Below are 23,128 nucleotides of genomic sequence, written 5' to 3' on the forward strand. Positions count from 1 at the left end.
ACCAAAGATGTCAACACCCATATCTTTGAGAAGACTTCGAATCCATATAAGTTCTATTGTAGTAGTTGCCATAGCCTTGTATTTAGCTTCAGTAGAGGACAACGAGAATTTTTGTTGCTTCTTGCATCTCTATGCAATTAAGGAATCTCTTAAAAAGGCATAAAAACCTATAGTTGAGATTTTATCATTAGGGTTACCTCCCAAATCTGAATAAGTATAAACAAGTAAATTTAACGAGGAAGATGAGGATAAAAATAGCCTTTTAGAGATGATATTTTTGATGTATCTGACGATCCATAGCACAACACTCATATGCACAACTGGCTAGCAGAGTGAACGACATGCGCAATATCTGGTCTGGTGATAGACATATAAGTGAGAGAACCAATACCTTGTCTATAAGGTGTATGCTCTTCTAGAAGAACCCCATCATCTATTCATAATTTTGCATTGATCACTTTAGGAGTCTCCACCTTCTTGTCATCTGAAATTCAGATTTAGTATATATATCTGTAGCAAGCTTCATTTGTGAAAGTATATATCCTCAAGGAGAATATACTACTTCAATTCACTGGATCATTTTCTGTGATAATCATATCATCGATATAAAGTAAAAGAACAACAATATTAGCTCTTGCACTTTTTACAAAGAGAGCAGTGTCAGTATAAGATGAATGAAAACTCAGTTTAATCATGACATCACTAAATCTATCATACCAAGCCTTGGGGCCTTGCTTAAGACCATACAATGCTTTTACAAGTTTAAGAGTTTGACATTGTCCAATGTTAAACCTCGGCGGAGGATTCATATATATTTTTTTGTTTAATTTTTCATTAAGAAAAATATTTTTTACATCTAATTGATATATAAGCCATTTTTTAGTTGATGCTACAACTATTAAGGTTCTAACACTAGCCATTCTTGCTACAGGTATAAAGGTTTCTTTATAATCAATACCATATTCTTGTGAATATCTTTTAACAACTAATCTTGCTTTGTATCGTTCTAAGGATCCATCACTTTTAGTTTTAACTTTAAAAACCCACCGACATCCAATAGTTTTTTTTTGGAGGGAGTTTAGCTATTTCCTAAGTCTTAGCCCTTTTGAGAGCATCTACTTCAATTTTCATGGCTCGATCCAATGAGGTATATTTTTTGCTTAATGATAATATGCGGGCTCATGATATGAATGCAAAGCTATTAGACAAGGCTTATAATTCGGTGTAAGTGATTCATATGAGGCAAACTTATTTGGTGGAATGGATTATCTAGAAGATCATCTAAGGGAGGTTTCTCCTATAGATTCATTATTTTGAGAATATTTTTCTAGGGCACTTATAGGTTTATCTTATTCACGTTGGGTATAAACATGTAGATTTTTATAAGTGATGTCATCACTACTTGGTGATGTTTTAATATTAGATACTTCATTATGTGTATCATCCATAATTTCAAAATGATTCAAAGAATCATCATACATATCTTCCGTTGGGGAAAGATCATACAAGAACATGTAGTCAATTTTATCTTTCCTGTCAAGTATTTCAAAACCATTTTCATCTTCTAAGTTCACATTTTTGAAACATAAAGTTTATTATTTTTGTAATCAAAGCATCTATATTCTTTTTTATTTTCACCATATCCAACGAAAACACATTCAATCTCTTTAAGAGACAACTTGTTTCTTTTATGTAAGATGACAAAGCATTTGCAACAAAAAATATGAAGGTGATTGAAATCGGGTGTAAATTTAAAAAGTTTTTTATAAGGAGAGATATTTTTCAAGTTTGATGATGACATACGATTTATTAAATATGTGAAAGTTAAAACGACTTTGGACCAAGAATTCTTAAGAACATTTTTGACGATAAGCAATGTTCTAGCGGTTTTTACAGTATGCCTATGTTTTCTTTCCGATTGCTCATTTTGTTGTGGAGTTCTAAGACATGATCTTTGATGACAAATTCCATTATGCTTTAAATAATCTTGAAAATCATTAGATAGGCATTCACCACCCAAATCGGATCTAAGAATGGATATGCTACTTTGAAATTAGTTTTGAACTTTTATGCAAAATTCTTTAAAGAAACAAAAAACTTCCAATTTAAGATTAAGAAAATAAATCCACACACATCTAATAAGGTCATCAATGAATGTTACGTAATATGAATAACCACCTTTAGATATAACTGGAGATGAACCCCAAACATCCAATTGCACAAATTCAAAAGGTCTTGTTTAAACAAAAGTTCTAGTTGGAAATGGAATAAGCTTCATTTTTTCAAAAATACAATCTTTGCAATTTGTATCTTTTTTTTACAAAATTTGTTTTCAAAGGAAAAAAGATACATTTTAGAGTAACTTGGATGTTCAAGTCTTTTATGCCAAGTTTCAATACTTTTATCTTGGACATAAGTACAAAAAGAGTTTGTAGGAAGAGTCAAATGATCCATATAGTAGAGGTCTCCTTTTTTATGACCTTGCCCAATCCGCTTCCCGGACTGGAGATCCCGGACTGAAGATCGTGCACAAAGCAACCCTTAGATGAGTAAGATCTTTCACATCCATGGTCGGTAATTTGGAAAACCGGAAAAAGGTTTAGGTTTAATTTTGGAACCACTCTTACTTTTGAAACAAAAAAGTTTTGAGAGTTATTAAAATCTAATGTTTCTATACCTTTTATTTTTAAAAAAGGTTCCATCAAGATATTTTTGAATTGGTGCATACATCCGTTAAAGCATTTTCATGAGTCATATGAAAAGATGCTCTAAAATCTACAATCTAAGAATACATACAGAGTGGAGATGTAGAGACAATGACAACATTCGATGTAGATGAGGTAGACTTGAGTAATTGATGAAGAGCAATGGATATTTGACCAAGAGTTTCTTTGAAATCCTCAATTTTGCTTTCATCTTCCTTTTTGGTGATGGATTCTTCAACGGAAGCCACCTTAGTCTTGAAAGTTTCATTTAATTTTGGGCAAGCAGGTTAATATGACCGGACTCATACCAATGATGACACACGATCATCTTTCTACCTCCATTATAGTTTTCTTGTTTTTCAAAATGTGGTGGTTTATATGTGTTGACATATGGCAATGACTTCATCTATACTTATCTTTCTTGTTCCTCTTGCTTTTGTCTAAGTTCAACATCCTCCGTAGCCACTCACTTAGGCTCTTAGAGAGCCAATTCATCTCATAGTGGATTTAGAGCACTACAGGAATCTTGAATGCTCAAATCTCCTTGCTTAGTGGTTCTTACCTTTTCTTGCAAGAAGTAAGCTCTTGCAAAGTCTTTTTGGGTATACATACCCTTCATAAAGAACCAAGCCTTATTGACTCGACGAAATTTAGTTATGTTTGCACATACCTTGAGTTCAACGTTATTTATAAACCACACTATGATTTTTGCGTGATTGCTTTCCCAATCCTCCACCTTTCTTTGGTGTTCTTCAGTTGCTTTGAGGCGAGCATCTCTCTCAAGAGTTTTTTCTTGATCTCCTTCGATATTGGTGAACTTTAATTGGGGTTCAAGAATAGAACCCATTATATAACCCCAAGGTTTTTTTCTTTTGAGATTATTCTCCATTGCGGATGCCCACATCATGTAATTATTGCCATTGAGCTTGAAGAATAGGTCGATTTTGGATTCCATTGCACCAACAAAGTATGAGAGGAAGAGTGGGGAGCTTTCAACTTTCAAGAACCGTATGGCTCGGATACCATGTAATGAAATATACAGAAATATAAAGAATGCTTAAAGCATTCACAATGTCCTACAAAGGACAAATACAAGAGAGAACAAGAGAGAAGTCCACTATGGCACAATACAACACGCCTTAAAGGCAACACATAAAAAAAGAATATGAGCTTTATTAGAAAGGAGCTCTAAAGCTTAAAAATACAAGAGGGGGAAACCCCAATTTATACAAATTGAAAAGGGAAAAAGGGGAGCACCATTGGGGGCTCCCCATAGAGTCGTTGGGAGCCCCCAACGGCTCTATGTGGGGCCCCTTTTGCATGGAATAAAAAAGATAAATAAAAAGAAAATACAAAAATTAAAATAAAATAAACTATCCTAAAAATTTATAGTTGTTTCTAAAACAACTATGAAAAAAGTCGAAAATACCGCTATCGGGTATTATATATATATTATATATGTAGGAATACATGTATTTCCACCATAAATCTAAGTAGAGATATAAAAAATTGTAGGTAAGCAATAAATACAAAACAGTATAAGATTATAGCTGAAAAGGAAATTGAATTGAAAAACACAAAATGAGTTAAATTAGCAAGGCAAAGTTCTGAACAAATGGACCCTCTATTGGAGATTGGAATGCAGGTAGAGGGTGTAACTGTAATCTTCAGCTTATAACAGTATTCATGGTGTTTTTGTCTGTTAGTGCCTGGCTATTATTAGTATTTCCTGTCCAAGTGCCCTTTTATGTCAAATTAGAGTCTTGGAACTATCAGTTATTTAATGTAATTGCTTCAATATGAAGGGTAGCTTCACAATTTTCAAGATTTATTTCTATTTTTAAGAGGAGCTTAGCTTTTGTGATCGTTTTTTTGTTTTCCTTAATATGTAATTGATGATTTGTCTACCTAGGAAATGCGTTATTTTTTGAGTTTTCTATGAATTTGTTCTGGTGACCAATGATTTTTAATATAATGATGATACGTCTGAAGAAATGGCCTTCTTGATTGATCACTCTAGACTAGTTATACTTAAAACTATGAAGTATCAGTCTGAATACGTTGCTAAGAAAACCTGTCATATAATTTTTTGGTGCTTCACTATTGGAGATCTGAAATATGGCTGCAGATTTTGGGTTGCATGAACCAAACTCGTGTGCCATAGAAGTTAGGGATCCCAAAGTCCCTATCTGATGTCTCCAAACCTGGTTTTCAGGTTGAACCCCCACCTATCCTGCCATGAGTCTGTGGGTTAGAGGTTCAAGCTTTTTGGTTTAGAAATTGGAAGTTTTCAACTTTTTTTGTGATCTAAATACCTGGTGTCAAATGTGGCCTTTGAAAAAACAGTGGCTGCAAAATTTAAACCTTTATTTCTTTCTGTGAGTAGTGTGGCATAACATCACAGAAGGTGTTAATATATGCGTAACACTTTATCCCGCATGTAAGCAGTTATCTATTTTGCTCCATCTTCTAATACACTGTCCTTTGAGTGAAAATATTACTTTCCTGTTGTCATTTTGATATGTTTTATCATTTTTGGCTTGGGTTTCCGGAAACACAAGCACATAGATGAAGCTGTTCTGTTGATTTGCAGATCCATTTTCAATGGCCGCCCCAAAGGCACTCGAGACAATTGGGAAAGCCTTACATGCTCAGTATGAACGATGGCAGCCTCGGGTAATGTACTTTATGCATGTATTTGTGTAGAAAGTGTAGAATTTTGTCATTTGTCTGACAATACCTTTGCATGGATAGGCTCGATATAAGCTTCAACTTGATCCTACGGTAGAAGAAGTGAAGAAGCTTTGCAATACGTGCAGGAAATATGCAAAGTCAGAGAGAGTGGTCTTTCATTATAATGGGCATGGGGTCCCAAAACCAACTGCTAATGGCGAAATTTGGGTTTTCAACAAGGTTCTTGTACTCAGATTTTATTTGTTGTTTAATGTGCTTCATGATGCATTTTATATTGAAATTACAATTTCTTGCTGATTACAGAGTTATACCCAATATATTCCCTTGCCTATTAGTGATTTGGATTCCTGGCTGAAGACACCTTCACTTTATGTGTTTGACTGCTCTGCTGCGGGAATGATTGTCAATGCATTCTTAGAGGTATGTCCAATATAATTGAGCTCTTTGATTTAGCTTAGCTCACATCAGTAAAGCAAGTAAAGAGTGTGGACTTTTCTATGATATGTGGCTACTTGCTTGGCCTTCCTTTTTCGTTTTATTTCCTTTTTTAGTGGAGGGTAGTGTAACGAAGTATGCGGAAATGTAAAACAAGAATGCTAATGCATTTACAAATGTCCAAAAATGGATAAGCACCGAGGCACAAGAAAGAGATAAGAGAAGTCCACTATGGGACAATACAAAAGGCCTTTAAAAGGCTACACACATAAGTAAAAATATGAAAACTTTATTGTAAAGGAGCTCTAAAGCTTAAGAATACAAGGGGAGAACACCCCTATTTATACACAAAGAAGTAAAAAAGGAGTGAAAAAGAGGTGGAAAGGGGAGCCATTGGGGGCTCCCACATGTAGTTGTTGGGGGGGGGGGTTCCCAACGACTATTGTGTGGGACCCCCAATGCATATTAAATGCAAAAAGAAAATAAAAGAAAGAATAAAAAAAGCTAAAAATTAAACTACCTATTACAATAGTTGTTTCTAGAAACAACTATGTGAAATGATCAAAATACCCCTATTAGGTATTTTATATATATATATATATATATATATGTTTGTACGTATATTTCTACACCTCCCTTCAAATTTTACGGAAAGATGACCGAAAGTTTGACAAGAAGAAAAATAAAACGAGAAATAGGAAGAGCTTTAGTGAAGAAGTCCGCCAATTGATAACCGTTCTTCTCACATATTCATCACGTACATAGTGACAGTCCATCTCTATATGTTTGGTATGCTCATGGAAGTTGTGATTACTGGCAATGTAAATTGCATTTTTGTTATCACAGTATAGCTTCGAAGGATCGGAGATGTCAACACCCACATCTTTGAGAAGACTATGTAACTAAACGAGTTCCATAGTAGTAGTTGCCATAGTCTGGTATTCAACTTCGGTAGAGGACATCGAGACTTTCTGCTGCTTCTTGCATCTCAAGGCAATCAAAGAATCTCCTAAAAAGACACAAAAGCCAGTAGTTGAGATTCTAGCATTAGGGTTTCCTCCCCAATCAACATCAATGTAAATTTATTGAAGAGGATGAGGATAGAGCCCTTTAGTGATGGTATTCTTCCCTTTAGTGATGGTATTCTTGAGGTATCTGATGATTCTTAGTATAACACTCATGTGGATAGTTGTAGGAGCATGCTGAAACTGGCTAGTAGAGTGAACAACATGAGCAATGTCTGGTAATGGTCAGATATGTGAGAGACCCGATGAGTTGTCTGTAGGGTGTGGGATCTTCTAGAAGAGTCCCATCCTCCAATCTTAGTTTAGCATTCATCACTTCAGGAGTTTTCACTTTCTTTTTATCTGAAATTTCAGACTTAGTACATATATATGCAACAAGTTTCATTTGAGAGAGTATATATTCACGGGAAGAGTATGCAACTTCAGTTCCTAAAAAATATCTCAAGAATCCTAAATCAAACATATCAAAATTATTTTTTAACATATTTTTAACATTTTGAACACCAATTTGATGATTCCCTGTTATAATCATATCTACATTGAGTAGGAGAATGACAATACTAGGCCCTGCATTTTTCACAAATAGAGCAGTGTCAGTGTAGCAAGAACGAAAACCCAGACGGGTCATGACATCACTAAATCTATCATACCATGCCTTGGGATCCTACTTAAGACCATATAATGCTTTTAAAAGTTTAAGAGTTTTTCCCTGTTCAATGTCAAATTCCGGCAGAGGATCCATATAGACTTCTTCATTTAGGTTTTCATTAAGAAAGACATTTTTAACATCTAATTGATATATAGGTCATTTTTTAGTTGATGCTACGGCTATTAGAGTTCTAACACTAGTCATTCTAGCCACATGAGCAAAAGTTTTCTCATAGTCAATGACATATTATTGTGAATAACCTTTAACTACTAATCTTGCTTTATAATGTTATAAATTTTCATCACTTTTAGTTTTAACTTTAAAGACCCACCGACAACCAATATGTTTCTTGTTGGGAGAAAGATTAACTATTTCCTAAGTGTTAGTTTTCTTGAAAGCATCTAATTATATGTTCATGACTTCAATCCAATGTGGTATATTTTTGGCTTGACTATAATGTGCGGGCTCATGATGGGAGTGTAAAGCTATTAAGCAAAGTCCCATAATTAGGTATTAGTGTTTTGTATGACAAACATATTTGGTTGGATGTATTCTCTAGTAGATCGTCTAAGAGCGGTTTTTTCTAGAGATTCATTATTTTGAGAGAATTTTTCTAAGGTACTAATAGGTTTATTGTGCTCACGCCTGGTATAAACTTGAAGGTTTTTATCAATGATGTCATCACTACTTGGTGATGCTTCAATATTAAAATTTTCATGATGTGTTTCATCTATTAGTTCAAAACGATTCAAAGAATCATCATTTGTATACATATCATCCGTAGGAGAAAGATCATACAAAAACATATAATCAATTTAATCTTTCTTATCAAGATTTTCAAAACCATTTTTATCTTCTAAGGTCATATCTTTGGAAACATAAAGTTTGTTATTTTTGAAATCAAAGCATCTATATCATTTTTAATTTTCATCTATCCAAGAAAAACACATTCAATTGCTTTTGGAGACAACTTATCTCTTTTATATAAAAGTACAAAGCATTTGCAATCGAAAATGCGAAGGCGATTGAAGTCGAGTGTGATGTTGAAAAGTTTTTAATAAGGAGAGAGATTTTTTAAATTTGATGAGGGCATACGATTTATTAAATAGGTGGAAGTTAAAATGGCTTCGACCCAAAAATTCTTAGGAACATTTTTAGAATTAAACAACGTTCTAATGGTTTCTATAATATGCCATGTTTTCTTTCTGCTAGCCCGTTTTGTTGAGGAGTTCTAGGACATGATCTTTGATGACAAATTCCATTTTGCTTCAAATAATTTTGAAAATCATTAGATAGATATTCTTCACCTGAATCTGATATAAGCATGGATATACTACTTTGAAATTGATTTTTAATTTTCATGCAAAATGCTTTAAAGAAGAAAAAAACTTTTGATTTAAGATTAAGGAATTAAATCCATACATATCTAGTAAAGTCATCGATAAATGTTACATAGTATGAATAACTACCTATAGATATAACCGGAGATGGACTCCAGACATCTGAGTGCACCAATTCAAAAAGTATTGTTGTAATAAATGTTCTCGTTGGAAAAGGAATGGACTTTATTTTTACAAAAATACAATCTTTGCAATTCATATACTTTTCTTTACAAATTTTGTTTCCAAACGAAAAAAGATACATTTTTGAGTAACTTGGATGATCAAGTCTTTTATGTCAAGTATCAATACTTTTGTCTTGGACATAAGTACAAAAAAGGTTTGAAGGAAGAGTCAAGCGATCCATAAAGTAGAGGTCTCCCTTCCTATGGCCTTGCCCAATCCGCTTCTCAGTCTGGAGATCCTGCACAAAGCAACCATTAGATGAGAAAGATATTTTACATCCATGGTCGGCTAAGTCACATGGATTCGGCAAAGTAGGTGCTGCACCCACATCGACGTGAAAATATGCTCCAGAATCTAAAATCCAAGAATACGTACCGGGTGGTGATGTGGAGGCAATGACGACACCCAATGTAGAGGAGGTAACTTTAAGTATTTGTTGAAGAGCCATGGAAATTTGTCCAAGTGTTTCTTTAAGATCTCCACTCTTGCCTTCATCTTCCTTTTTGGTGGTTGATTCCTCAACGGAAGCAACCTTAGGCTTGAAAGTTCCATTCAATTTGGGCAAGCATGTTTAATTTAACCCGACTCATAACAGTGATGACAAACAATCATCTTTCTACCTTTACCATAGTTATTATTGTAGTTACCTTGCTTCCCAAAGTGTGGGAGTTTGTATGTTTTAACATTATTGCCGGGTTTAGACACGGTTATGACTTCATCAACACTTTTACTCATGCCAAGCTAAGTTTTTTCTTGAGTAATTTTGGCAATGACATCTTCCAAAGGAAGAAGAGTGTATCTACCTAGAAGGGAGGATCTTACTTGCTCAAATTCGAGAGGAAGCCCAAATAAAAATTGAAAGTCTTTCTTGTTCCATTTGCTTTTGCCTAAGTTCCACATTCTCAATGGCTACCCACTTAGGCTCTAAAAGAGTTAACTCATCCCATAGAGGATTTAGAGCAAAGTTACCGGAAGCGCCTAGCTTAGTGGGCAAGCGTGCTTTCCCGAAGCACCAATTTTTTGGGAAGCGTGCTTCCCCCACGCTTTTCCCTCGGTTCCCCCATGCTCCCCCCTCACTTTTCCCTTTTTTCATTTTTTTGTATTTTAATTTTTATTTTATTTTATTTTTCGCTTTCCCCTCGCTTCCGGTTTGCTTCCTAGATAGCTTTCGATTTGCTTCTTAGGTCATATTTCCGAGACGATTCTTGATTCACTTTTAAATCGTCCCACACTTCCTGCTGCTTAAAATTTTGAAAGTGCCACGCTTCTCGCTTCCGCTTTCCGTGTCGCTTCTCGCTCCCGCTTCCTCGACTGACAACCATGATTTAGAGTACTATAATAATCTTGAATGCTCAAATCCCCTTGTTTAGTGGTTCTTACCTTTTCTTGCAAAAAATAAACTCTTGCGAGATCTTTTTGAGTATACATGTCCTTCTTAAAGAACTAAGTCTCATTGGGTCTACTAAATTTAGCTATATTAGCACATACCCTGAGTTCTACATTATTCATGAACCATGCAAGGATTTTTGCATGATTGCTCCGAATCTTTCACCTTTCTTTGATGTTCTTCAATGGCTTTGAGACGAGCATCTCTTTGAAGAGCCTTTTCTTGATCTCCTTCTATCTTGGTGAGCTTTAGTTGAGGTTCCGGGATAGAACCCATTACGTAACCCCAAAGTTTTTTCCCTTTAAGATTATTCTCCATTGCCGATGCCCACATCATGTAATTCTTGCCATTCAGCTTGAAGGATAGGTCGATCTTGGATTCTATTGCATGAACAAAATATGAGGGGGAAGAAGGAGAGCGAGGTCACGATTTCAACTCCAAGAACCGTATGGCTCTGATACCATGTAATGAAGTATGCAGAAATGTAAAACAAGAATACTAATGCATTCACAGTGTCCAACAATGGACAAGTATTAAGGCACAAGAGAGATGTCCACTATAGGACAATACAGAAGGCCTTTAAAAAGCTACACACATAAGTAAAAATATGAAAACTTTATTGTAAAGAAGCTCTAAAGCTTAAGAATACAAGGGGAGAATACACAAAGAAGAAATAAAAAAGGAGTGAAAAAGAGGTGAAAAGGGGAGCCATTGGGGGCTCCCACGTTGTTGGGGGTCCCAACGACTATGGTGTGGGACCCCCAATGCATATTAAATAGAAAAAGAAAATAAAAGAAAGAATAAAAAAAGTTAAAAATTAAACTACCTATTACAGTAGTTGTTTCTAGAAACAACTATGTAAAATGACTAAAATACCCTTATTGAGTATTATATATATATGTATATATGTTTGTACATATATTTTAACAGGTAGGAGAGTTAAGGATGGGAAGGCGATCTTGTATGTAGATGTAATTAAACAAGAATGTGCACAAATAAATGCCTCTAAGGGCTACAAAGATACACACGTGTACACAAATACTATAAGCCACTTATGGGCAAGATTCAATCTCACAATAGATAGCACAAAGCACAAGCCACCAAAGGGCTACAACACATAAAAATAAATACTTTATTTAACATAAAATGCTCAAGAGAATCATAACTTACAATATGGGAGAGATCTCATATATATAGAGAAAGAAGGGAACAAGGACTAGGAGCTAGTCCAACTAGCTACTCAATGGCTAGAATTGAAAAAAAAAACAGGAAAACAAAAAGTAAAAATTACAAAACTGCCCTAATGGGAAGGGTCTATTACATAAGGGGAAAAACAAAAATGCCCCTAGAGGGTATAACCTATTACATATGTATCACAATAAAGGGAATATATATATATATATATATATATATATATTGTGTGTGTGTGATAACCTAAAGTTTGTCTAGTATGAAGTGAAACCGAGGTGACGGAAGCGCTTTGGTGAAAAAATCAACCAATTGATATTCAGAGGTGACATAAGGCAAAGTAATAGTTTTCAAAAATTCTTCACACATAGTGACAATTCATTTTGATATGTTTAGTCCTTTTGTGAAATGTATGGTTGTCAGCTATGTATATTGTACTTTTGTTGTCACAACATAGTCTTGAGGGTGTATGCAAGTGAACCCTCACGTGTTCAAGTAATCTCCTCAGCCACACGATCTTTAATGTTGTAGTAGTCATAACTCGATATTCAACTTCAGTATATGACAAAGATACTTTCTGTTGCTTTTTGCACTTTCAACACATCAGAGAATTACCTAAAAAGACACAAAAACCAATAATTAAGCATCTATCATTAAGATCTCCTCCTTAATATGGATTAGAATAAACAATTAATTCTAGTGAAGAGGAAGACAATAAAAGACCTTTAGAAACAAAATTTTATAAATATCTAATGATTCTCATTACAACACTTATGTGAACTGTATTAGGTCAGTGTTGAAACTGGCTTGCAGTATGGACTACATGGTTTATGTCAGGTCAAGTGATTGTCAAATATGTTAATGCTCCAATCATCTAGTGGTATGGAATGGGATCCTCCAAAGGTGATCCATCATCTTTACTCATCTTGTTGTTAATTGCTTTTGGAGTATCCACCCTCTTCTCATCAGTAATCCTTGACCTGTCAGTAATTTCAGTAGTAAACTTGGTTTGGGTTAACAAATATCCACGTGAAGAATAAGCCACTTCAATTCCTAAGCTTAGTTGTCATAGGCGCTTGGCGGTGAGCCCCTAAAAATGCCTAGGCGGGGCCTAGGTGGTACCTCAAATAAAAAAAACATAAAAAACATAAAAAAACATAATAATAAACATGTGTACAATATAAAATCAATCAACAATAAGCAATAGACAAATAATATGTCGTTTAACACTATAAAACAATTATATTCCATCGGTCCCAATCTTGTCCTCTTCAGAAGTTCCCACCGACGCCACTTTCTTCTCATCTCTTCCTTTGAACTTTGGGCAATAAGGCTTAATATGCTCCGATTCTCCACAATTATGGCAAATGATCTTTCTCCTGTCATCATTGTGTGGCTTCCCATAATAAGGCTTGATGAAGTTGGGAGGCTTATAGCTATTTGTGTTGGCTTCGAGTCTAGAAACGGCCAAACATTGTCTTTAGTCTCTTTAGATTCGGATATAGATCTTAATTTTGTTTCATCCATACAAACTTCAGCTAAAACTTAATGTAAGATTAGAGTCTTTTCTCTATGAATAATATTCACCCATACTTGTTCAAACTTAGGTCTAAGACCCCTCATGAATTGAAAGAATTGCTCTTTAAGGATTTATTTCCTTTGAAGAGCTCCATTCAGAGTCTCCCAAATAAGTTACAACCTATCCATTTGATCCTAAAGTCTTTTAAGATTACTATAATACTCTGTAATGGATTTCCTTGCTTGCAATTGTGGATGCGATCTCGTAAATCCCATTTATATGTGACATCCTTTTGTGTGTAAGTTTGTTTGATGAACTCTCATGCTTCGTCAACCCTTTTAAATTCAAGGATGTTGAAACATAGTTCTTCATCCATGCTTCCCATTCTTTATAGGATTTCTTATAGTCCAATAATGCCTTCTTTCTTTTGATTATTTAAGAGTCTCTTCTTTAGATGCTCCATCTTCTCCCGCTAAGGTGTTGTGAGAATAGGTTGAAGTTTTAGAGAGGAGCCATTAACATATTGCCACAAATCTTTGCCCATGAGAAATTTATTCACCGCCATGTTCTGCATGTAGTTGCTTTCATCTAACTTGATGGGGAGAATCGTAACAATTTCTTTGTCGGCCATTTGAATGAGAAAAGAAGAAAAAGGTGAGAGAAGAGGAGAAAAGTTGAACAGATGATGAAGGCTCTACCAAGAAACTCTCTCATGGACCTCCAACACACGATTCACAAGCATGAACACGAACTAACAAACTCAAAGAGTTCAAGGCTCTGATACCATGTAATGAAACAAGAATATGCACAACCTCTAAGGGATACAAAGATACACAAGTGTACACATATACAATAAGCCACCTATGGGCAAAGATACAATCTTACAAAGGATAGCACAAGCACAAGCCACCAAAGGGCTACAAGACATAAAAAATAAATATTTTATTTAACATAAAATGTTCAAGAGAAGCATAGCTTAGAATATGGGAGTGATCCCATATATAGAGAAAGAAGGGAACAAGGGGCTAGTCCAACGGCTGAAAAAATAAAAAAAATAGAAAAACAAAAAGTAAAAACTACAAAACTGCCCCTAATGGGCAGGGCCTATTACATAAGGGAATAGATAAAAATGCCCCTAGAAGGCATAACCTATTACATGTGTCACAATAAAGTGAAAATACATATATATATATATACATATACTTATCATATAAATTAACAGTAGCAGTTTATTTTTTTAGTTGTATCAGGCTAAGCATGGCATACTTCTGAAATATTTGGTATGTAAGAAGATTGGGCATTTTAGTGTGAAATATTTTACTAATACTAACTGCCACTCAAATTCATTCATACATTTGAAATTATCCGTGTGCTGGAAAAGTGTTTTGAGTTTCTTTTCCTATGTTGTCATTGGCCCTGCACATGTGTAGTGTGTGTGCCTGTGTACATGCATATGCATGATAATGAGGCCTTTAGTTCTTGGTTATGACAATTTTGGTCAAGTTGTTCCTTATATGATAGATAGTAGCAATGATGAATTGGAAAACTAGATTTTTCTTTCACTAGATTGACTCTTTCCATTCCCTGTGTGATTGAGAACTTTTTGTAGCTTTCACATCTCTATAAAAATGCAAGCAGATTGATGGTGCTGCATGGATTTCTGGTTAACAGATGTCTGGCTGCATCCTAATCATGATCCCATGATTCTCTGAAAAAAAACCATTTTGTCCAGTTTCTTATATTTCATAACTCCAAAGATAACATGCAGTTGTCAGCATCCTAAAGCAGTTCTCAAATTTCGTAGCTTATAGTTGGACTATTGTTCAAAGTTTGTCCTTTTTTTTCTTGTTTCTCTATTCACTGTCCATATGTTGTGTGCTCATTTCATCTCTTTAACTATTGCCAGCGGCATGACTGGAACTCTACAAGTACTTCCACATCTCCGATGAAGGATATCATTCTCCTCGCTGCTTGTCAAGCACATGAAACTCTTCCACAGAGTGCTGAGTTTCCTGCTGATGTTTTCACTTCATGTCTTACAACACCAATCAAAATGGCGCTTTACTGGTACAATACTATTTCTACTTCATCTTTTGACTCTTGTTTCAGCTTTTAGTGGATGTTTTTATGTGCTTAATTTCATTATATCAGTATGGTGGATGACAGTGTCTTCGATCCAAATTGGTTTTAGATTTTGTTTTCATTAAATATGCAGTTTTTCTCCTTTATTTTTTCATGTGTTCTTTTTCTTTTCTTTTTTCTCTTTTTGAATATAATGGTTTTTGTAATATTATTGCATAAAAATCATCTTTCTTCAGTTGGCCTGTTAATTGGCATTATAGTACTAATTGCATAAGTTGTTTAGTATTTTGCATCATGGTTACATCATTGGAATCAAACTTGCTTAGCATGGAGCACAGTTGTTGTCATTCTCTCACTTAAAAGTTTGTTTTTGCTAGTTTTCTAAACTGAATTATTGTCTACAGGTTATGGCTAAATGAATATATGGTTCATCATAGCCTGTTTATTGAAAACCACAGGCACAAGTCACCAAAAAATTCAGTAACTGTATTTTGCAACTGTTTCCTTTCATTCCTTTCCTTTTCTTTCTTTATATTTTGTATATGAAGCATTTCATATACTCTGTAATCCATATAAAAAAGGTATGCCTTGCACGATTTCATAAGTTTGATTTTGAATAGAATATTGTACTATAATCTTTTGTTTTATACATGATATATTGACATGGACAAGGGTATGAGACATGACATGGAGATGCTTGGTACAAAATGAAAATTCTGTGAAAAAGGACATGGGGGACACAACTGTGCATCTTATATACAAGGGAGGGGTGGGGTGGGGTGGGGTTAGAACTCACCTGACCTGTGTATGTGATCATGGACATTATTCAAATAAAGCATGAGTGGCATCTTAAATGTAAATTCTGCACAATTCTGAATCATTGTGCTTGTAGACATTAAATAATAAGTTCAAGTTGAAAATTCAAATGTGATGCAATCAGTGACATTTAAAGGAAAAAAACATGCAAATAAATGGAAAATAAACAATCCAGATGAAAAAAAGCAATATAGGAAATTTGGATACAGATTTGACTGTATTATTGAAGTGTCGTGGTGTGTATGGTGTTGTTCGTGTCGATGCTGGTCACATGTGCTATTTGAAGTGTCCTTGTGACCTAGGTTTTGTTCATGTGCATATGGTCACATCATTGATATTTGAGTGGATATTGTTTCTTGACAATCTGCATTGGTGAAACACCACCAGTGAAGGTCCTACATGTCATGGATGTGCAGTTATCACTTGACAAGTTTGAATTGTGATTCAAGCTTCCTATATTTTGTGCCAATATCTATAGTTGGCATGGATATAAACAAAAAAAAAAGGAAAGGAAAATAATTAGTTTTTGCTTTTGTCAATAATTCCAGTCTGTTGGATTTAAGCTTTCTATTCGTGCACATTAGTGAACTGCTAACCTTTTTTAATCTTCATCTGTCAGACAATCTCTTTCCATTGCTGGCATTGCTTTGGTGGTTATGATTTAGCAAACTGACAATATCTTACTATATGAAAACTTTCAGTTGGCAGAATATAAAAAAATGTACAGTGTACATATATACTCTGTGACATTAATTAGTGGAATGTTTTATTATAGTGCATGACTTGTGATCAATACCCATATTAGTTTCTTTCTCTTTCTTTTATTGGTAGACGATGATTGAAGATTGATTACGAGTTATTTTCTTATTCAGGTTCTGTAGCCGTTCACTACTGCGTGACCCACTTTTCCATGATATAATTGACAAAATTCCTGGCCGCCAAAATGACCGTAAAACACCTCTTGGGGAGCTCAACTGGATTTTCACAGCGGTGACTGATACAATTGCCTGGAACGTGTTACGTCATGGTAGATCTCTTGCAGTTTCGTGTCAGTGTCTTTTTTTTTTCATTCTTAGTGGAAAGGCAAAATACCTGAACTATTTGTTCAACTGTTCCCTTTAGATCTTTTCCAGAGACTGTTTAGACAAGATCTGTTAGTTGCTAGTCTTTTCCGGAATTTCTTACTTGCTGAGCGGATTATGCGGTCTGCAAATTGCTCACCAATTTCATTCCCAGTGTTACCTCCAACACATCAGCATCACATGTGGTAATTATCTTCTGGATGATTGGATTGCTCGCTTTACTCAAGAGGTCACTTTTTAATAATTTTAGCCTGCCATAATCATTCTTGTGGCATGCTATGTACAGGGATGCATGGGACATGGCTGCTGAAATCTGCCTTTCTCAACTTCTTCCAACACATGCTGAATCCAATGCTGACTTTCAGGTTTGCTTTTTTGCTTGACCTGTTCTTCACGCCTCATGGAATGATCAACTAATTCACATACTTTCTATTTGCTTATTAATTCTTATTTTCCATTCTTCATGCAGCCAAGCCCCTTTTTTACTGAACAGCTCACAGCATTTGAGTTGTGGCTTGACCATGGATCTGAACATAAAAGGCCCCCAGAGCAATTGCCTATAGTTCTTCAGGTAAGATTAGCGTTTTGCCATCTCTGCATCTAAATATTTTGGTTTTGAAATATATTGCATAATGTAGTGTGATTCTTTTTCCCTCAATGTTTTAACAATATTAATATTACTGGCATTGTTTATTTCATGAGAGTTTTAGATGTAAGAATTTCTTTTGAATGTTCCGGTCAAGATTATTCTAGACCTGTTCCTGTTGATGCTGCATCTATCAAGCTGGTCAATGTTGATCTCGTGGAAAACTTGCTGCATATTCTTGTGGCTTTTTTGGCCAAGCAGGGAATTCAATTGGTGTCAACTGTTAAGTGTAAGAACATTGTTGTGGGCATGCTGTTCTCTCAAGGATGTCTTTCATTTACGTTGCACTTCATAAATGAAAGTCTTCCACTTCTTTCAGTTTATTTATCGGGTGTCTCGTACCACTTCTCTTCTACTTCGCTACTTCCTTCTTTTGTATTGTTAGGTCCACAAATTCCGTAGGAGGGACATGCAACTGTGAGTGTAGAAGAAAACACAAAAATGTAAAAGAGTCAAATCACTTGGTATGTACATGACATTTCTTGAGAATATTTCCAAGAAATAGGCACCCACTCGCATGATACTCTTGCACATTTGCGCTTCTGTTATCTAGGTGACTTTCAGATCCTCCATACAAATCATGACAGTCATAGACACTATGCACGGCCACACTATGGCCTGCCATAATAAATACTTCTACAGCTGTCTATCTTCAGTAGTTCAAATCTATGTAGTCAAAATCAACGCCTAGGTGCCTAGTCATCACCTAGTCTGGGGTAACTAGGAACTCTGGACTTAAAAGGTTCCTGTTATTCTGCCTAGTCCCCGCCTAGGTCGACTAATCCCTGCCTAGACACAAACTTGTCTTTTTTTAACCATGTATATATATATGTATATATTATATAGTTTTTAAAGATAAACATGTATGCTATGTAATCAAAAGCGCTAGGCGGTGCCTAGTCGGTAGACCTTTAAAAAGACCAGTCGAGTGCTAGGCGGGACTATTCGGACTAGTTGGCACCCCAATTACAATATAAAAAGGTACACAAAATATACATAAATATATGTTTAATTCTTTTACTAATAAGATGTTTTCATTACACAAGTACAAAATTACACATGCTTTCACAAAATATATTAATATACATAACCATAATATACATATATAATTGTATACAACACACAAATATATATATATATATATATATTTTTTTCAATTATTCATAATATATTCAGTATAATCAACAAAATATGCTTTCAATCTTTCACATAAGCACAATAACACATACATATATGAATAACATATTACATAATTCATAATACTAAACATGCTTTCAGGATTTTATAGAAAAAATCATCTGAAACAAACACACATATATAAAAAACATAATCAATTTAAATTAACTGTGCATGCTTTCAATGTTTCACAGAAAAAAACCCAAAAGCAAAGTAGCTACATAAACTCACACATGTATATATAATTGTATATATACAAAAAATAACAATATATATAAGACTAATAAATGGCTAAACTGCCCTCGTGCCTAGGCGGAGGCAGCAGGTACCTTTTATGGTACCCACCTAGGAATTGCAAAGCTTAGGCATTTTACTTACGTCTTACCGACTAGGCGGACTAGTCAGTGCCTAGTCGGGGCTTTTGACTACATAGCATGTATGTCTATATATATTTTATAAAGTATTATGATTATTGAAAATCTTGTATTTTCATAACCTTTTTATTTGTTCCGACTAGGCCTGCCTAAGCCCTGACTAGGCTATTTAAACATCTGCCGGCTAGCACTTTGACTACCTAGGTGCAAATTCTAGCCAACCTTGGAGCATTGGAGGGTGAGCTCCATTCTTTGCTTGCTTGATAATTGCTACGTGGTCTCCGTTTGTCAAAATGCCAAGACTCTTTAGGAGGCATTTGGGAGGTGGACACTATTTAGCAATATGGTTTCTTCGCTTAAGCAGAGAGTTGGCACACTGCAATTTTAGTGTTGGAGTTCTCTTTCATAATGTTATATCATAATCCTTTCTCTATGAAAAGGTGGTGGGATGTGTTGAGAGTCATGTACAACATTGTATGACTAAATGTGTATTGCCCCTTCCTTTGTGTATTTACTTGTATATTTCATTCTTATTATATATATATATATATATATATATATATATATATATATATATATATATATATATATATATATATATAATACCCGATAGGGGTATTTTTATCTTTTTACATAGTTGTTTCTAGAAACAACTATTTTAAATATGTTAGATTCCTTTTTATTTTTTCTACTTTTCTTTTCTTTTATTTTGTTTTTTTTAATTCACATTGGGGGTCCCACATATAGTCGTTGGGACCCCCCAACGGTCATAAATATAACCGTTGGGGGCTCCCAACGACAATATGTGGGAACCCCCAATGACTCCCTTTTGGCTATCTCCTTTTGTGTATAAATAGGGGGTTCTCCCCTTGTATTCTTAAGCTTCTAAGAGCTCCTCTCTAATAAAGCTATTTTTTAATTTGTTTGTGTAGCCTTTTAAGGCTTGTTGTATTGTCCCATAGTGGACTTCTCTCTTATCTCTCTTTTGTGCCTTTGTACTTGTCCATTGTAGGACATTGTGAATGCATTAGCATTCTTATATTACATTTCCGCACACTTCATTACAATTCTTGTCCATATAATATTATGTTAGAGTCAAGAGTTTTTGTCTTGTAGTGTAGGATGAGGGGACACCCCTCTATATGGATGTATCTTCTTTTCCAAGCTAATGAAGTCTGTTTTTTGCTTCTCTTCACATTCTTTTTCTCTTGTTGGTGATTTCTTACTCTCATGCCTTAGGGTTCAATATGATATTAGACTAGAGCCATATTGAGGACAAGAGGCTGCTGGAGGATAAGAAGACTTCCCTTTGTTGGTTCAGACCGCCTCGATTTATGTTTTCGTTTGCTGACATCATGCCAGAGTGTGAGTTTTTGTTTGATTAAGGTGGGGTTTTGCTAGAATACAATTTTAGAAGATCAACAAATCAAAACTCGCGACGATTGGGTGAGTTTTGGATTTTCTGTTTTTCTGGGAGAAGCATTGAACAATGACCAGATTTGAAATCCTGTCGATTATGATCTCATCGACAGTTTTGATGGCCCAAGATTGATGTAATCTGGTCGTTTTTTCCCTAGGAAGGTTCTGATATCCATTTTAGGTGATATTGTTGTGATTTGAATGAGTTTTGTTGAAGTCTTTGGGTGATAATTTCACGTGGTGACTATTTCTTCGGGTATTCATGCTATGTGGACTGTGACAGTGGCTATATTTTCGGCTATTTTGGTGTTATTTTGCATCTGATGCTAGAATCGTGCTATTTGAAGTTTTCATCTTTGGTTTTATGAGTGTTTTGAGAGGACTTTGTGTTCGGTTGCTTTTTCTTGGCATCCTGGCTGCTCTTTTGATAGAGATATTTATGAGGGCATTGGTGTCTATCATAACATGATTGTTGTAGCTGTGTTTGAAACAGCATATTTTGCTGTTTTTTCCATTGTGCTTAGTGTATTGTGCAATGAATTTGTAGTTTGGGGGTTGTATGAAGCAAAGTTACCGGAAGCGCCACAAGAAATGGGGAAGCACACTTCCCCGAAGCGCGTTTCGGAAGCGCGAAACATCACACTTTCGAAATGTGTTGGGAAGCACAAAAAAATTTGAGAAGCATGCCTTCCAATTAGGGGAAGCACACTTCCATTTAGGGGAAGCTCGCTTCCCTCTTTTTTTTTGTATTTTTATTTTTATATATTTTTTCTTTTTTCGCTTTCCCATTGCTTCCTAGGTCACTTCCGGCTCGCTTCCGAGACGATTCTTGGTTCGCTTCTAAGGCGTCCCGCGCTTTTCGCTTCCTAAAATTTTGAAAGTGCCTTGCTTCTCACTTCTGCTTCTCGAATCGCTTTCCGCTCTCGCTTCCTCGACTGACAACTTTAGTGTGAAGTACGTAGAAAGGAGAAGTAATTCAAATTGTCCCAGTGAAATTAGATGGCACAAATTATGCATATTGGGATGATTTCATGACGGTCATGATTGTTGAAAAGAGTCTTGGTGACTATCCGAATGGGACCAAAGTCTACAAATGTCAATTATGAGAAGTTATTAAAAGAATGAATAGTAAACAATGCACCAGTGAATGCCTGAATATTAGGTTCAGTGAAACAGAGGATAACTGTGAATATTTTGAAATTTTAAGAGGCCAAAGACGGTCATGATTGTTGAAAAGAGTCTTGGTGACTATCCGAATGGGACCAAAGTCTACAAATGTCAATTATGAGAAGTTATTAAAAGAATGAATAGTAAACAATGCACCAGTGAATGCCTGAATATTAGGTTCAGTGAAACAGAGGATAACTGTGAATATTTTGAAATTTTAAGAGGCCAAGGAAGCATGGGCATATCTCAAACAAATTTACAAGTAAAAAAATTGGGCTAGGCAAGATCAACTTGTACAAGAATTGAAGGCTATGTGTCAAGGAAACAAATCGGTTGATGAGTTTTATTCTGACATGTAAAGAGTTACCATGATCCTGCTTTGTTTGTGTCTTCCTTTGTGCATAGGGAATGCATATTATTCCTCTATGTAGTTGATATGATTATCACAAATGACTTGGAAAGGGTGGAGGATAACAAGAAAAAGTTGCCCAATATGTTTGAGATGAAAGACTTGAGATATATGAAATATTTTCTTGGATTGAAGATAGCATACTCACGAAGGGGCAACACAAGTATGCAACAGATTTGATGGTAAAAGCAAGGCTAGCAGATGTCTTGAAGAAGGTTAGTTCTCTTATGAAAGAAAATCTAAAGATGCGAGCATCAAATGATGTGGAGCTAGAAGACCCTGTAGGGGGTATACATAGTTAGTTGGGAGTTTCATATTTTTTACTATATCCAGATCAGATATTACCTATGCAGTAGTTAGTCAATTTATAAGCGCTCTCAAGATAGTTCATCTGGCTGCAATATTCAGGATTATTAGATATGTGGGGGATAGTATGCACTATGACATGTATTTCTCATCATCATCTACTACAGTGTTGAGAGATTATTGACATAGTTAGTTGGGAATTTCATATTTTTTACTATATCCAGATCAGATATTACCTATGAAGTAGTTAGTCAATTTATAAGCGCTCTCAAGATAGTTCATCTGGCTGCAATATTCAGGATTATTAGATATGTGAGGGATAGTATGCACTATGACATGTATTTCTCATCATCATCTACTACAGTGTTGAGAGCTTATTGTGATGCTGATTTTGAAGGCACTACTCGAGATCGCTTATCTACCATCAAGTTCTGTATATTTCTTGGGAACTCTCTAATCTTATGGAAAAGCAAAAAACAACATA

The 23,128-nt window shown here is 35.2% G+C and overlaps 1 protein-coding gene across 1 annotated transcript in view; it reads left to right on the forward strand.

The window, feature by feature from the left end:
- RAPTOR1 (Regulatory-associated protein of TOR 1) overlaps positions 1-23,128 on the forward strand; it is an 85,440-nt gene that overhangs the window by 6,525 nt on the left and 55,787 nt on the right. Inside the window, exons 3-10 of the mRNA XM_090018906.1 lie at positions 5,299-5,381; positions 5,460-5,618; positions 5,703-5,819; positions 15,074-15,234; positions 16,938-17,092; positions 17,188-17,332; positions 17,434-17,512; positions 17,617-17,718. Of these exons, the coding sequence (XP_089875032.1) occupies positions 5,299-5,381; positions 5,460-5,618; positions 5,703-5,819; positions 15,074-15,234; positions 16,938-17,092; positions 17,188-17,332; positions 17,434-17,512; positions 17,617-17,718 (1,001 nt within the window). The remainder of the gene's footprint in view (positions 1-5,298; positions 5,382-5,459; positions 5,619-5,702; positions 5,820-15,073; positions 15,235-16,937; positions 17,093-17,187; positions 17,333-17,433; positions 17,513-17,616; positions 17,719-23,128) is intronic.

This window comes from Nuphar pumila, chromosome 10 (genome assembly GCF_984573655.1).
Source record: "Nuphar pumila chromosome 10, dmNupPumi1.hap1.1, whole genome shotgun sequence".
NCBI lineage: Eukaryota > Viridiplantae > Streptophyta > Magnoliopsida > Nymphaeales > Nymphaeaceae > Nuphar > Nuphar pumila.